Source organism: Coturnix japonica, chromosome 1 (genome assembly GCF_001577835.2).
Source record: "Coturnix japonica isolate 7356 chromosome 1, Coturnix japonica 2.1, whole genome shotgun sequence".
NCBI lineage: Eukaryota > Metazoa > Chordata > Aves > Galliformes > Phasianidae > Coturnix > Coturnix japonica.
Window position 1 is genome coordinate 15587472 of NC_029516.1, and position 17561 is coordinate 15605032.

Sequence of the window (17561 nt, forward strand, 5' to 3'; positions counted from 1 at the left end):
TATACTTCAGTGATTCTCACTGTGGGACACTCATTAAGAACTGCATTTCTACCCAGCCCTTTGTGTTACATCTGACTCAGTAAAAGCATCAACAGTTTTTTTTCTAACCATGGCGTATTTTTATCTAGTGTAATATTCAGATGCTTCCCTTCACCTTAAAATTTGTCTTTCAAATTCCTTCTTCCCTGTTAGTCTTTCCCACTGTTTTAATTTAATTTTATAATGAGAGCTTCCTTATTTAGTTAGCTAAGATCACAGCTAACTTTTACTATCATCTTTGACTGAACCACGAAGCTTGAAGTGTTTGAAAAAGGCTTCGAGTGATATGTATCTTTGGCAACATGCTTTGCTGCAAGACATGCAGACAGACTTGTCTTCCAGTGCCTACATAACCTTAGTGGGAAATGTTAAGTCATGTTTAAATTTAACTTAAAGAAACACAGTGATGTAGCCGTTATTACAGTCACAGTATCTGGAGGATGTGCTTTGTTCCAGGCCCCAGCTTCACAAGTATGAACTCCTCACCTGCAAAAGTGAGACAGGAAGGGGTACAGGCTTCAGAGATATTCTAAATGTAAAAACTGTTATCTTTTCACTCTTCTGGTATGTATCATCAATAAGAAGCTACTGAGATAATGTAGAGACTACACATTTTCTAGGATAAATGAACTGCACATACATTAATATTTTTACTGATCTATATATGAGCTGTCTCAAAAATATATAAAAATGTAGGATTAAAATTAAAAGAGCATAAAAATGAATATGGCTGTAGTCCAAGAGGGTCTTCCAAGGGTATAGAATTCTCCATTTAGTCCTTGTTCTCTTTTTTTTCTGACGGTAATCAAGAAAAAAATTTCCTTAAAGCAGTTTCTCTCTGTTAAAGTGAGTGTTAGACCACTACCACCACCCCAAGTGTGGTAAGCTACTGGATTAATGCACTGCAAAACTGGTTGTTATGATCTAGACTTGTTAGTATTTTATTTATATTCCAGTTGTTAACACTGGAACATATATGTGTTTTAATCTTTAAAAGTGAGCAATAATAAGAATCGCCACTACCAGTGAATGTGATAAAAATAATAACATCCTTTTTCCTGAAGCAGTGAATCCAAATAGAATAGTCTGTACACGTAAGAGATTTAAATGCCTGAAAGTGAGGGTATATATAAGGATTTCATGAGACCAGTGTGATTTCTTTCACAGTTGGAGAGTTATTTTGAGAACTGCCATGGTTGAGAGGAGAGATGTTTGGAGAAGTGTGCTGAAGTTAATATAATTAAGCGTAATTATTTACAAGAGTGGGCAGGAATGAGAGTGCATCAGGCAGCCTCATTTGATATGTTGTTGTGCTAAGTAAAGTAGTCAGTGGCCTTAGACTGAAATAAATTTTAAAGAGCTAAGGACAAGACATGACACAGGATCTTCTACTCTAAGTACAGGATTTATGTCATTGATTAGCTTTCTCTAACATAAACACGTGCATTCAGGAATCAAACAAAACAAGATTAACAAAGAAAATCCTAACTAAAGCATTCACTGCATATACTTTTTGCCATGGGGAATGAATGAATAGTCTCGTGACAGATATGAGCCATACTGCTCATTCCATGCCAAGAGGCATTCAAGTGCTGTGCTGCTGAGTGTTGTGTTAGAAGCTGTTACAGTATTCATACAGAATACTGTATGAGGAAATCAGGCTTTTATTTGTGAACAGTTTCATACCTGATGGTGGTGGAGTGATAATGGATAATGCAATGCAGATATGGCATACCTCTTCTCAAGCAAGTGGTACTGCCCTTGAATCAAAATCCTTGCATATTCTGTCATACAACAAATTTTAGTATGTATTTGAGTCGGGGAAATACAGACAGTATGAATGATTTTCACAATACACAGGAAGAACAAAAAATAAAGATAACTCTCTATTTTATCATATTCGTGAAGCAGCTGTATGTTTGTACATTTTTGTGAAGTGTTAATGGCAAACACAGTTGTTTATGGTCTTTGCAGGCCTGATGCTGAATTATAGCATAGATATAAGACTGCGTGATTTATCTGATTGGAGAATTTTTGCATGTCCTTAATTTTATCATGATTAATGAGTGATACAATACTTTCTGTATTACTGTGGAATAATTTATACTCTTACCCTTCCCCTCCCCCCCCCCCCCCCTTTTTTTTTTTTCCCACCCTCAAATTGGCAATATAATATCCTTTAGAAAAGAGGCACTTTTAAAAATAAATGCATGAACATGTTTAATGCTATCAGTTTAGATCTATTATGATAAATTCTCCTTGGAATAATTTATGACTTTATGAGTTATGGTAGACCTCAAGGGATCAGCAAAGAAGTTAATTGTTCCTCAGAGATGTACAGTTTTTACCCTTTGCCCCTCAATCAATAGCTTGCAAAGCAGTAACTGAGAAAATGCGGAGAAGCAAATCTTAGCATTTAAAATGATTTATTTTTGAAACAGCTATGTTAGCACATACAAAAGCAGAGGCTTCTGGCTGATACACAGTTCTTAAACATCCCTCTGGCTACTCACAGACACAGGATTTTAGACTACACTGATTCAGGTCTAGTCCAGTGTAGTAATTTCTGTTACTTAGCCTTAGACTTCGTTATTCTGGGTCAGCTGATGAACACATTAAGTGCAGTAAACAGGAGTCTATCCATGTTTTGACAAACTGGTAAGAAAAAGCATAGCAGCAGGCTGTACTATGCTTGCTAATTCAGTGTGAAATAAAGGCACACAGGAACTTTTGAGGGGGTCATTTCTATTTTGTGATTTGTTTTACCAGTGTGTGTTGTGCTGGTGGGAACTGGGGTTAAAACCTTTTGGATAATGTTAACACAATCACCAAATGATCGAGTTTATTAAAATGTCACAGGACTGTGACATTAAGGAATGTGGAAATATTGTAACTATCTGATATTGAATATGTCTTTTGCACAGTTAGACTTACTTATCAATCCTATATATTTTATTACTTTGGAGTGTCTCGTGTGTCATTATTCTAAATGGTTTTGTGTTCTGTGTCGTTGTTGTTGGGTTGTTTTGTTGTTGTTGTTGTTGTTGTTGTTTTTTGTTTGTTTGTTTTTACCAACCCTCTGCTACTCTGATTTCTGCCTTGTGGAATTGCCCTTGAGTTATTTTTTGGAGAAAGTATAAAACATTTCCTTTTTTTTTTTTTTTTTTTTTCCCCTTGTTCTCTAATTAATAGCATCTTAGCATCTACAGCACAGCATCTGTAAAGTAACAAGCTTACCTCAAGGGGTACTTCAGTGTTGCTGTCAGTGTCAGTACAGCAACTTGATGCAGTTCTGGTGACAAAATCCATCAGCTCATGGTGTGATGGAGTTGCAGGCTCTCTCTCCTTCTCAAGTTAGCAGTATTTTTGGGAATCTCAATAGCAATCAGTCTTTTTTTGTGTTTTGTTAGTTTTGACAAAGCTGAAAGTGTTTTCCCTATCCTTACAGCAGGGAAGAAACTGAGAAAAACCTTCAGTGGAAGCACTCTAAAGTTTCCACATAAAATCCTACATCTGCTTGTTAATATAAAATTCCCTATACTGTGAACTCCTATGGAGGTTAGAGATGAGAAAGATCTCTTAGATCACCTAGTCTTTCTCTCCATTGTACATACAGTAGATTCAGTTAAGGCACAATCATGTCCTGTCTGCACTGAAAGAGAGCTTTGTTTTCACGTAGCCTGAGTGCTTCACTGATATGGGAAATAAAAGACCTTTTCCTGTACAGGGTGTGTGAGATGAAGTTGTAGCACGTTGGCATGAAAGACTCTTTGTTAATTACTATTGTGCTAATAGTGCTTTGGATATGAATATTTTCCAAGCAAGGAACAAGCAATGATTCAAATAAACACTGCTACAAACAAAACTTAAGCAGGACTAAAAGTGAAAGTCTTTGGTATTTGGTACCCTGGTTTCAAATGGGTTGAGATGATTCAAATAGTAGTCAGACCATACAGATATATTAAGTGAACTTCTGGAGCTGCAATATTAACTAGTAATGAGAAAAATATAACACATTAATATCACAGAAAAATTGCTGGAAGATTTACTGGCTGAAGTGTGTGTGTGTGCACACGCTATACAAGTCTCTATCACAAGTGATACCAAGGGTGAGGCATAAATTTTCAGTAGGCTGAAGCCTTCAATCACCTATCTCATTAAAAGTTTTGGTCTCCATGATATTAGTCTATTCTCTATCTTTTCATTAGATGATTCTCCCTTATTTTGATAATATCAGAGCTGGTGAATTTAGAAATCCTTGTAAGATGTGTAAGATTTCTTATGAATAGTCAAAATTTCGTAGTTTGAAGACTATTCTAGGATGTAGAATATACTGATAATGGAATGAGACCTAAATAACCTTATGTTGAGACCTAAATGACCATCTGTTTACTAAATATATATATATACTGTTTTTGAAAAAAGGAATTAAAAACTTCAGTGACCATTTATTCCTCACAAAGTAGATAAACTCAATATCCCCCTTAGATTTAAACTGTGTGCTGCAAATTTTGCAGACAGGGATGCATGATCTACCTTTAAATAGCAGGTTTAGTCATGGAAAACTGTCAATAAAAGTAGCATATATGATGATGAGAAATAAAGTTTACGTCAGCTGTAAAAAGAAAAGTTAGTGAAGAGTGTCCAGCTTGTTATAAATTCAGTCTTTAACTTTTCAACAACTTGGCCATGTAAATAGGCTCCAAACTTTTGAATGCAGGTGAAATGATTTAAGTATATTTTTTTCTTTTTTCTTAATCCAGTAGTAGAAGGTGTGCACAATACTGTACAATTTAAATAAAATGATTTATGTTTTTCCAATACAACTTCACACTTTATACAAGCTTTACTGTCAACCAGATATAAAACATTTTCATAAAAACAGTGACAACAACTGCCATTACTAATGCAGTATATGCATATATGCATACATATGTAATTCAGAATTATGTATGCATAGGGAATTATGCATACATCGTTAATTAAAATGTCATTTTTTTTTTAAAGCTATTTGTGGAAAAAGAGCTCTTGAAGATTATTTTATTTTGGTATGTTTTAAATGCAGAGTACATGAACACTTAGATAGTTAATATGGTACTTAAGAGAGTCAGAGAGAACTAGCAGTTATGGTTTCTTAATCTGCAAGGGGCTATTTCCAAGCTGCAGACTCAGTCAAGCAGCACTTTGTTGAGAGGAACCCCCAAGAAACTCATTGCAAGTTTTGCTTGAGTCAGTACTGCAAACTCAGTGCCACTGGTATTGTTAGACATATAAATATTTCCAATAAGAATTCCCCATTGCTCCTGCTAAATAAGAGTTTGTTGAGAAAGCTATTTTGCAGACAGTTACTATTAAAGGAAAACAATGAAATTCCTGCAGGTGGAATAACCTAACTTACCTCCATCAGCATTTTTAAAACCTATGGTTACAGACACTGAACCAAGAAATGTTTGTTGGTTTTGAAACTCTTGGTTGTATCAGATGTTGAACTTATTTGATTCATTTTAATTAATATACTTTTCAATGCAAAAGAAACAGCAAGGTGTTTAATTTTAAAATGATTAATTTTTAGGAGCCCCTGGTGTTTAGATAGGCATATGGCCTTATTATAGCTGACAGCAGGCCACTCAATCATTTAGTAAGGAAAGGCCAGTATACTCCTATGAGAGTTAAAAAGGAGTCTTGTAGAAACAGTCCTAAATAGATCTGAAGATTTTCCTTTTGCTATTGAATTTTATGAGTTGCCTTAAGGGTTTGCAGATCTGTGATCACTGTCTGAAAATCAGTATGGTTGTCTTCCTAAAAGGCATGCACTACCTCAACCAGAAATTGTCAAGATTATTACAGAAAAAAATGGATTAAATTTTATGTCCTGCATAAAGATGGAGATCAGGTTATATTAATGTAATTTGTTGCTTCAACCCCTAAAATTTACAACTTATCACAATTGCTGTAAAAGAGTACAATTCAAAATGTAGTTTTAAATCTCAGTAGTCTTGGTCTGATTTTTAACAGTTGCTGGAGGACCATGAGTGTTTACACACTTGATTTTCGTATCTAATAAAGCTTCAAAAAGTACTTCAGCATACATTGCCTACTCTTTGGTCCTGTTAACTGTGCCTACGAGCCTCCACTACATGGCTTTTAACAGTGGCCAGGACTCCTGTTGCAAGCAACAATGCCTAAGATTTCCCACAATCCTAGGTTGTGGAGAATACCTAAACAAACAGTATTTCTCTATTCTTTACCTTACAACCAATCCCCTTAGTCTACTTTTGCAGAAAGAATTTTGGAATTTTTACATGAAATTTTCTGATGGTGAAGGAGATGGGGAGAGTACTGGCCTTTAACTTCTGTGGCTGTTCATAGATTTGCTGGGTATATTGAAATAAATAAAATATCACATGCAAAGTGAAAAAGGAAAGATTATTCCTTCTAATCGATGACAACTTCTCTTGTAGAACTTGTTCTTAACTCTACAGTACTTATTACATAAGACACTTAAAGTGACCTGCAGAACAGCACACAGACTCACAAGAGTCAGAATGTAAGGTAGTTTATTTAGGGTGTATACACAGGCACAGTGGGGAGTTTCCACTACCCCAACTATGCAACTAGTGTCCCTTAAGCAGTCCTATTTATACCAAACAAAATGTACACTCATGATTACACAAAGCAGGTACTGCTAACTCATTCTAGACAGTGGGTTGTCCTATGCTAACTAATTCCTTGAATGTTTTCTTGCTTCCCACTCCTTCTTGGGCATGTGTAGTGTATAGTCAAGTCAGTTTGAATGAGTTTTCTTATCTGAGTCCAGTTTCTTATCCAAAGCTTTCAGGCTTGGAATTCCAGGAACTTCTTCCTTTGCAATGTGCTATTAATAAGCAAAAACCCTGCCCCCATTCTACCAAACTCCGCCCAAGTCCTGCCTATTCCTAAAAATCCCTTCCCCAAACTTCACCTAAACACCCCCAAGTCCTGCCTATTCTTGGTAAACCACACCCCAAACTCCACCTCTGAAGTAAGGTTTCCTCCCTTCTTTGATTTCCATGGAATTTAAGGGAGGGGCTTCCCCCATACATGTACAGGAGTCCCCCCTGTTCAACCCCCCTGTACAGAGATCATCCTAGGGTTTCTGCCTTTACTCAAAAGTGTTTTTTTGATGTAGAATCTGATGTGTCTTTGAAAATTAGTTCCTGTGTGGTTTATGCTACATATACAGGGTGAAAACACCTACACACTAGCTGGGTTTTGGAAATGAATTACAGTATTTTCTTTTTGAAATATGTCTCCTGATATTATGCACTCCATTATAAAAATAAATTAAAAACCTTATATAAATTTTACTTTTGTGCTTTTGTTTTCAGTTATTTAATATGTAGAACACTTTGCAAAGTTTGGAGAATGGTGACTGCCCAAGGTAAACGTGCAAAAGAGAGGGAAAATATTTATATTTCAAATTTTGTAAAACTGAAGTAAGGAATGCTAACATTTTACATATGTGAAAAGCTACATTAAAAGAAATAATAATCGTGTGGTCTCATCTGTCAGTTGGAAATGTCAAGTGGTTAGTTGACAAGATTTGTGACTGATCTTGCTGTCAGCATGTAACAAACATTCGTGACTGTGCCACTGTTTCCCATGGACACATTCTGGTGCAGTGCATGTTATAGGAATTACTTTCTATGCAGCATTTAAACACTTTTGCTCGCCTATTAGTCAAATACTGGCTGATGAAAGCAGTGGTCATGAAAAAAAAAAGTCAGTTTCAAGTTATCTGAAGGCCAACATTGCAGTTCACTGCAGTAAGACTCTTCAGGTACTGACAAAGCAATATTTATGGGAAAAAAAAAAAAAAAGTTTCAGAAGAGCTACAATTAAATATATTCTTTGTATTTTCATTGTGAAAGATAATACCTTAAGATTGTCTTCCTTTTCATTTTAACCTTTTCACCACTTTTAATGAAGTTTTCTTAATTTTCATTAATTTTCATTAATTTTCACATTGCAATTTTCACTAACTTGCAAAGAGCACACAGATCAACTAGGCATGGAACAGAGGGAAATCATGGGGGGCACGCGATAAGTGCAGTCTTCTCCCTGATTTTCCCTTTCTAGTACTTTTAATTGTTCACATAGAAGGTGTCGTTAGTGTCCTTCTGTGCTAGTCACTGATCTCTTTTCATCTCAATTTGCTTGTGTGTTCTCTTCTTACATGTGTGACAAAAGGAGGGCAGAGTTTCCCACTGCTGTAGTTGTTGACAAAGGAAGCCCATTGTACTTGAGAACAGCTGCATTATTATCCCTTTCAGAGCACAATAAAGTGTCACCACCATGTCACAGCAGCAGTGTATGTGCTGACACTGGACTTGGAAAGTACCAAAATCAATGAGGGTCAGAGGAGAACAGCTCTGCTAAATGTTTTTCCTTCGAATGGACAGAGAGAGCACTAATAGACCCAGAATTTGTTGTAAAAGATTAAAGAATAATCAATTTCTGTTCTCACATGTAATTTCACATTGTCATTCTCATCACTTCATAAAAGATCAAGTGTCAAATTTAGAGGTAATTTTTATTTTTTAATATATTTTTATTTTTTTTTGCCTTTTCTTACTGATCATGCACAGACTTCATTGAGGGTAAGTAACGAGCCTGGGTACATGAGAATTGCACAGTTCTATTCCCCCCCAAAAAAATTAAAAAATTAAAAAAATTAAGTGACTGTTGCCATCATTTAAGTATGTTTCACCTTCCTGAGAGCACAGAATCAGATATTCTGAAGTAACATGTGAAACTGCAGATGCCACCTATATCCACTCCAATGCTCAGCCTTTTTTCAGATTGGTTTATAATTCTACTGTCTTCTGTTCTTCATCAGTTTCATATGTATATATATATGTGTGTATATATATTCATATATATATGTGTGTGTATATATATTCATATATATATATACACACATACATACATATCACAGTATCACAGTCTGGTGCGGGTTGGAAGGGACCTTAGAGATCATTGAGTCCAACCCCTGGGATTCAAGCCTCCTGTGTAGCAGAGCAGCACTTCTACCACTTGCGCCACAGGGGGGCTTCAAACCCAGGCCTCTAGTGTTGCAAGTGGCATTCCTACCACTGTGCCACCGGAGGTGCCCATATTTATGTATATATATTTATATATATATATGTATGGACATATATTAACCAGCTTCTTTTCAGTCATTACAATGATATGTGCAAACACTTAATAGCTAAAAGTTCTGGAGCCATTTTTCCTCTTCCACAGTTGCACCCATGTAATGAAGGGATGGTCACAGGTATTTGCCCTAATATTCCACATTCTTCCTTTAACCACGGTGAATCTTGTCTTTCACTGCAGTACTCTGCTTGTATCAGGATGATTGGAATTAGTGTAGTTGATTGAAAAAACAATAAAAAAATCAATTCTATTCTTTAGCCTTCACTTATCCTTGTCATCCTGCTGACTTCACTGAACAAGTTGCACAGGTTTTTGACCTTGTTCAGCTGCCTCAGTAGCTGCTACATGCAGTGGGGCTTTGTCTTGTGCTGTCCTCTTTTTACCTTCCTTTCCTGTCTTATTCTTTATTTTCTATTATCTGTTTTCTTGTTGCTTCCCATTACAGCCCTCCCTTGTCTCTACCCTTTGCTTCTGTCTTCAAATCCCTTTCTTTGGGTCTGTAATTGTTGTCCCTCTGCAGTTAAATCTGCTGCTCTTGGTATGCTTGCAGCAAAGTGAAATGTGGTGAAAACCTGATCTCTGGCGGATTCTTTGCTGGCAGATTTTTAGTTGTTTCCAGCACACTAATTGAATACAGCAGAGCAGAACAGTAGGGGGTAGCAGCAGAAGACAAGGAGTCCTGACAAAGGCTTTCTCCAAGAGTAGGTGTTCAATTAGCATATCTTATTTGATGGCAAATGCTAACTACCCACAGACAATGAAGTGCTAGATCATTCACAGGTTGAAAAGCAGTGAATATGTACCTATTTGGGTATTCAGGCATGTGCTGAAATCCTGGCCTAAATTGTGGACCAGGTTCCCTATTGAAAGTATTGGCCTTGTGATGTGTAGAGACCAGTAGCTTAGAAGAGGCTACTCATACAAGTAATATATCTATAGAAAATTTTAACATGTAGATTTTATCTGCATTTATTATTTATAATGATTCTCATGATGCTTGCTGTGACCCTGTGAGACTTGGCAAACTATACAGTTGTGGTTTTTTTTTTTTTCCTTCTAACTCTTAGATTGTTTTATAAGCTGTTGAAATATACGTGCTATATTTGCTGAACTGCTTTTCTGTGTGAGCAATTGTAGTAATTGCCAGAGGAAGGCCAAGGGGTTGAGAATGAATGCAGAGATACACTGCAGTCTCAAATGAGTGCAAATTATAAATAGAAGAAATTTAGTCCTTGCATCTTAAAATGGAAATAGACGTAAATTGGCTGTGAAGTTGGTTTGCAGAGTATTTTCCATTTTAGGAGAGTGCTTCATTTGCACAAGGATTTCAACTACTGTATGTAGAGAAATCTAAGATAACTATCAATAGGTCACTAGATTAATGCTTCCAAAAATAACTGAAAATAAGGAATTGTTGCATTTACTTTCACATATTTATTTTCATAATTGATGTATTTATGTATTATTTGGAGCAGCATAATGAGGAAATATTGCTATTGGGAAACACAAACAGGGAAGAAGTTGAGAGCTGTTAAATACTATTGCAGTGTTTATTATTATTATTATTATTTTAATTATGGCTTGTGGGTTTTTTTTCTGATGTTTTTATTTTTATTTTATTTTATTTTATTTTTAACACTTTCTCATATATTCTGGATATTTATTATGTATATATAGTTTTTTTCTGATTTGTGCCATGTCTTTGAACATTCTTCTTCAGCTGTCAATAGGTACTTACTTTATATTCTTGTGAAGATTCAGCAAAACTTCAGGTATCTTCTTCAAGTTAATAGGATGCCCGAATACCTTGCTAAATGCAGTAGTTCAGGAGTTAAACCTGTCTTGCTGTGGTATACTGAGTTAGCTGAGTATTTACACAACTTCATCTAGCAATCTCTTATGCCACATACCTAGGGATCATCCATACAGATAGCAGGAGTATCCCTTTCACAGCTGTAGCTCAGAATGATATGATAATTTGGAGATCATCTCCTGCTCCTCTCCAAAATACATGGTATAATCTACGTTGTTTCTAGTGAACCAAAACTTTCATCCCTTTGCATGGAATAGGTCAATAGCGAAGGCTTCTTCTCTGCAATGGGGACACAATAAAACCTCTCCTGTACTGAAGCTGTATTTAGGGTGACTTGCAGGAATTTTCTGCCTTGTCATTCAGTCTTTTTCTCTTCATCAAGTAACCTGGTATCAATTTGCAGCCTTTGAGTAGCCTGCAGGAAAGCACTTTTTTCCATACATTTCTCAACCTTCTTCCCAATCTTGACAGCAAAAGCAAAATGACAAAATGGGTGTCTAGACACTGCAGTATTGCTGTTCTTAGAACTAAGTAGTCTTTGGTCTAGATGTCCTATAAATAATTGAGATGAGCTAACTCTGTGAATTAACACTGCTTTCAGTGTTTTAAGTGGAGCAGAATGACTGCTGTAAAAGGTATCTGAGGTTTGTGATGTTTCCTTGTTGTATAGTAAAATAGATTAATGTTTGGGGCTTATGCACTATTACAGTCAAATTGCTGCACTAAAGACAGTACATTACTGCAGTTCTTGTTAAAGAACTGATTCAGTTTCTTTCCACTGGCCTCCTTACTGATGTCACAGTTTCACTGATACATATTTTAAAAAGCCTATTATTCTGCATAAAATTACTTTTGTTAATTTCTTATCTGTATGTAATAAAGCATTTTCTGATTTCTTTGAAGAAAAATGAGATGGATTAAGGTCTCAGCACAAATGACCTCTAAGAATTCAGAAGTGTTGCTTCCAACAATACAACAAATGTCTTGTGTTACCTTGGGAAACTTAATTAATATCTGTACTAATTAGGGGCAATTAAAATTAGCTGCCATTTTTAAGTAAAACTAGAAAAATGTAAGAGGCTCTGCAAAGGGTTTTTTTTTTGGTTTTTTTTTTTTTTTTGGTAGGTACATAGTGTATATTTACCAAATCAGGCAGAGGAAAAATGTGTTTGGAGCAAATGTTAAAACAGTTGAGGCAAGAGTTTACAGCTGAAGAAAATGGAAGAACAAATAGGAAAAACATGAGGTAAGGAGAATAAAGAGGTAGGGAGAAAAGTGGGATGATGCTACCATTTGGGATCAGCTGGAGGTGATCAACAAGGTAAGATGTAGATCTTGTTCAGTTGAAAGGGGAAAAGGTTCACTAGGATAAATTTGTTTATATAATTGTGTCTGAACTGATGAAGCCAAAAACATTCTTGAACTTTGGGAATCGGCTATGCTGATGAACTTTCTTCAGATTTCCAGAATAACAACAGTGAAGTAAAGTATGAAGATCAAAAAGTAATTATTTTTGTCTTAATGCATACTTTATATCCTGCATTAAGTACTATAAGTTATCATTGAGAAAAAAAAATAATGTGGAGAAGGGCATCATTTTGTGAGAAGTGTAAGTGCTCTAAGCCCTTAGTTAAGAAGTAAGTTCAAAAGCTGTATTCCATCTGGGCTTGCTCTTCACCACAAATAATTTTCCGTTTGTTACTTCAGACAGCTGGAACTGACAGACTTTCTTCAGGTTTTTCTACAATGATTTTCATTGTGATTTGTAAACATTTATTGCACACACCGCTTTACATGCATAGAAGCATGGTGTATTCTAAACTAATATTCTTAGTATCCAAGTGCTGTTTTAACCAAAATTCTTATTTGGTGTAACAGCTATGTACTTTTAAAATTATTTTTATTTTTATTTTATTTTTTATTTTACTTCTATGTTTACCCTCCAACATTTGGGAAAAAAATTATAAGTAATAATTACAATCTACCTGACTGTGTTGATCTAACATACTTTACATGGTTGTAAGTTTTTATATTTAGTGCTGCTGATTTATCTCTCTTTCTATTATCACAAAATGTCATGATTTTCAGTTCTGAGACTGACTAGAGATGCATCAACTGGTAACTATCTGAATGTAAAATTAATATTCGAAAGTACAGAAAATAAAGCTGTTTCTCTACAGAAGGGTATGCATATAATTTGAACCACGTGAAAGGCTTAGACACGAATTTCTAATTGTGACACTTAGCAGAAATAAATGGTGTTCTGGATCATTTCATAGTTAAATATTCTTAAATATGATCATGAATATACTCAAAAAAAAAAAAAAAAAAAAAAAAAAAAACAAAGCCAAAAACAAATCCATTGGGAAGTTATTTAACATTAAGAACATTTCAGTGGGTAGTTGGGCATCATGTTAGTATCACCTCTGCCTGCCCAGTACACCTCAGACTTGTTTGTATGAGAGAGAAGCTGTTGGTTTGTCGCTGTTTGTTCTCCTGTTCAGATGGCATTACCCAGGAAAGCAATTCCATCATGTGCTGAGCATTGTCAGTTCCCATTAACTTCAGCTAAGTGAAGGGGCATGGCCTATCTTAGGGGATGCAAAGAAGCGTCAGATCAGATTCTTGAGGTGAAATTCAGTTATTTGCAGGAAGTCTACACAAAGCTTATGTACCATTTAAGTACCACGTAATTCTTTATAATGGAGCTCAGAAGAGATTTGAAATCTGATAGGCTTTTTGCTGTCTATCTACAGATTCAGAGGTCTGAATTTCACCCCTGGTGAATATAGGAAGGAAAATTCGAACTATGCTGCCTGAGGAAATACATTGTATTCCTTTGCTTTGATAAGTGTAACTCATTTTAAATTACTAGTAGAAGTTCTGGATATTGTGCTGATAAAATGGTTGTATCTTTTGCTACTTATGTATAGCTTCATTGTGATATTCTGCTGTAATGGGCAAACTGAAAAGGAAAAACAAAAAAATATACAAAAATAGACATATCCCCACAGATATAGATATGGCCTCTGATGTAGTTGTACATGCTTAAGAGAACAATATGCTTGTATAAACTTCAACTTACACACAAGTGTGAGGGTGTCCAGCTGCTTACTGGAAGGTGGCCCAGAAAACAAAACATGTTACAGTGGGAATACAGTGTGTACAGAATAATCTGTCCAAAATTGATTATGTTAAAGGAGAAGGCATCCATTAACTGAGTTAAACTGTGTAGAGGAATCTACATAGATTTTAGAAGGGGAAAAAAAAAAAAAAAAAAGGAATCGGCTTGAAAAGTTGTAGATTTATGAGGTGCAAAATTTGCAGAGCTAAGGTGCATTTTAACATACAAGCTGAGTAATTTTTCCTGAAAAAAAGGAGAAAACTTTTGCTTTTGTATGCATGAGCTAGTCAATACAGATAAGACAGAAATTCTGTAAAATTCTCTTGGTATGTTCTAAATTTGTGTGGGTATAGCCAATACCCAGAGCAAAAGCTCAGGTGTTTGTGATATTACAGATACCTGCTTTCTGAGATAGCTACCATGAAAACACTAAGAGTAATCCATACGGAAAATAAATATATTTTTGAAGGTTATTTCAAATTATGTTTCCAGGAAAACCTCATACATGAGATAATACTGGCAATCTAATATATGTATTTTTGAGTTTAATTGACTGTTCAATCTTAAACTTCATATTGTTGAGGCAAATTTCAATAGCCATTTCAAAATGTGATTTGCAAAACATATAAATGCAAATGGATGATGTTTGTTGTTCACATTTTACTAAGGTTTTTCTGTTGGTTTTTTGTTTGTTTGTTTGTGTTTGTTTGTTTGTTTGTTTTTTAAGTCTAAGTCTGCAACTGAATACATGCCTTTACTCAGGAAGGATGAGGCTGTTATGAGTTAGATAAAAGATGTTTGCCTGGAAAACTGAAGCAGTCCAGTTCTCAATACAGCACTACCTATGCACCCCAAGTGAAATCTGAATTTCATTATTTCATGTGTTATGGTGTTATGAACGTTTAATGGGAAAAAAAAAAAAAAAAAAAAAAAAAAAAAAAAAAAAAAAAAAAAGAAAAAGTATTTATGAAATTTTGGGGCAAATCATTCCTCCAGTGATATATAACTAGATATATCACATAATGAGGAAAGAATGAGGAAAGGATGTTCTTTGTAGACATTAGGGAGCTATGGTGGTTTTTAGTGATGAAATCTTGTTATGAATTTCAGATTGTACTTCCACTGAAGGAAATGTTTGTTATATTGCTGGAAACCACCAACAATTGTACTAGGACTGAGGACACAAGATGTTTCATGTCAAAGTATTCAAAAGGATTTTATTGAAAAACTTTAAATTACAGTTGTATTTCTTGCCATTTTCTAGTGGCACTGGGAATGTGTTCTTAAGTAGTTCCAGACAGGAAGGGTCAAATATTGATAGGACTATGGGGAATGATTTTAAATTAAAAGAAAGGAGAATTAGATGAGATATTAGGAGGGAATTTCTACTCAGTGGATGGTGAGGCACTGGAACAGTCTTGCTAGAGAAGCTGTGGGTGCCCTGTCCCTTGAGGCATTCATATCCATGTTGGATGGGGCCCTGGGCAACCTCAGCTTGTGGGTAGCAACCCTGATGATGGTAGGGGGGTTGGAACTAGATGATTATTAATGTCTCTTCCAACCTAAGTCATTCTATAATTTTAGCTCTCCAGTCTACTATTTTTTCCTACATAGAAAATGAAAGAACTATTAAATATCTGATCTTAGTCCTATTGCTTAGTGTTCCACTAGAATGAACCCAACTACTAAAGTGGTGAACTCAAAATAAGTATTATTATAACCCAGAAATATATTTATAGGAATTAACCTATCTTTTTTCTCCCTAACTTGTAGGAAAAAATAAAAAATAACAATCTGTATAGCTAGTCTGCATCTCCTCTAATGCTGTTTTGCTACACAACCTTGAGGAAGTCGTGAGGAAACAGCTTACAGGGGAGACTAAGCATTAAGAGAAGCTCCAAAGCATGTAATACAACACATTTCAAGTAGTTCGGGACCTTCAACTTTCTGACTAAATTTCCTTTCCCTTGTTACCACAAGGGTAATGTTACCTTGTTACCAATAGGGCAATGGGGTTTTTGTTGCAGGCTTATTGTCTCCTTCCTTCATGATTTCCTAATATGTTCTTCCTTCAATGCTAGTTGTAGAATTAGAGGATACCTTGAAAAAGACCCACAAGGATCACTGAGTCCAACTCCTAGCTCCACGTAGAACCAAGATTCACACCCAACATCTAAGAGTGTTGTCCAAACACTCCTTGAACTCCAGAAGGCTTAGTGCAATAACCACTTACTTACTTCCCTGGGGAGCCGATCCCATGCCCACTGCCCTCTGGTGAAGAACTTATTCCTAATTCCCAGACAAATCCTCCCCTGACATAACTCCATGCCATTTCTTTGGGTTCTATCACTGTCACCAGAGAGCAGAGCTCAGTGCTGCCCCTCCACTCCCTGTGCAGAGCTGTAGGCCTCCATGAGACCTCCTCTCAGCCGTCTCTTCTCTGGGCTAAGCAAACAAAACAACCTCAGCTATTCATGATGTCCTGCTTATGTTTCTTGTTCCTATGCCTACTCTTGCAAATATCACAAGGATTTCCCAATTACTATCATTATGTTAACTTCTTTACCTATTACATATTTTCTCTCTCCACTGTTACTCATGTCTGTTTACTATGTAAGCTATTCAGGATAAGATTATTTACAGCCTAACACAATGGATCTTGGTCATAGGTCATTTTTAGGCTATTGTAATGACTAGTTAAAATAATAAGGCTCCAGTTTTTAGCATCCATAATGTTTCATTCATTGTAAATAGCATGGAATTTGAAGTTAGCTAACTTTTATGTTCTTTTTATGTATGACAGGGCTGTCTTTTTATTTGTTGTTGAAGTTCTATTTTTATTACAAAATTTACTGGAGCAGCAGATGTTGTAAAAAATTCTGTAAGTTGCCTAAGGCTGTTTATATCACAACCTATAGGTGCGTGATGAAAATAGACAATTCTAATGAGAAAATGCTTAGAAATAAGTGAAATGTAAACTCTTCTGCTAACCTTTCTTATTGTTTTTTTGTTTTTGTTTTTGTTTTTGTTTTGTTTTTTTTCCGTTCAGCACGAATTATCAAAACAAAACAGTGGTGTGAAATGCTGCCATGTTTAGAAGGTGAAGGCTGTGATTTGCTAATCAATAAATCAGGCTGGACCTGTACACAACCAGGAGGCCGGATAAAGACAACCACGGTAAATCACTACTCTTTTCTATATTCAGTATCTTTTTCACTGTGTTTTATTGAAAAACAGAGAGTGGGATTCCTAATTGCTTTTCAGAATGGATTTGTAAAGTCTGTTGCTTTATAATTAAGCTATGGTTCCAAATGTTCTTACTGAAATGCATAGGCTGGAAAAAATGTAGAATGCCCCTAAGAATGGAAATTATGTCAAGGTTTCCTT

General features: G+C 35.6%; 1 protein-coding gene across 8 annotated transcripts in view; it reads left to right on the forward strand.

Moving 5' to 3' along the window:
• Nucleotides 1–17561, forward strand: part of TAFA5 (TAFA chemokine like family member 5) — a 426646-nt gene that overhangs the window by 309815 nt on the left and 99270 nt on the right. For all 8 annotated transcript variants that reach the window (XR_004306155.1, XR_004306157.1, XR_004306158.1 and 5 more), the window contains one exon: nucleotides 17224–17351. Coding sequence is in view for 4 of the 8 variants with exons in the window: in XM_032442551.1 (XP_032298442.1) it covers nucleotides 17224–17351 (128 nt within the window). In the remaining 4 variants the exon portion in view is untranslated. The remainder of the gene's footprint in view (nucleotides 1–17223; nucleotides 17352–17561) is intronic.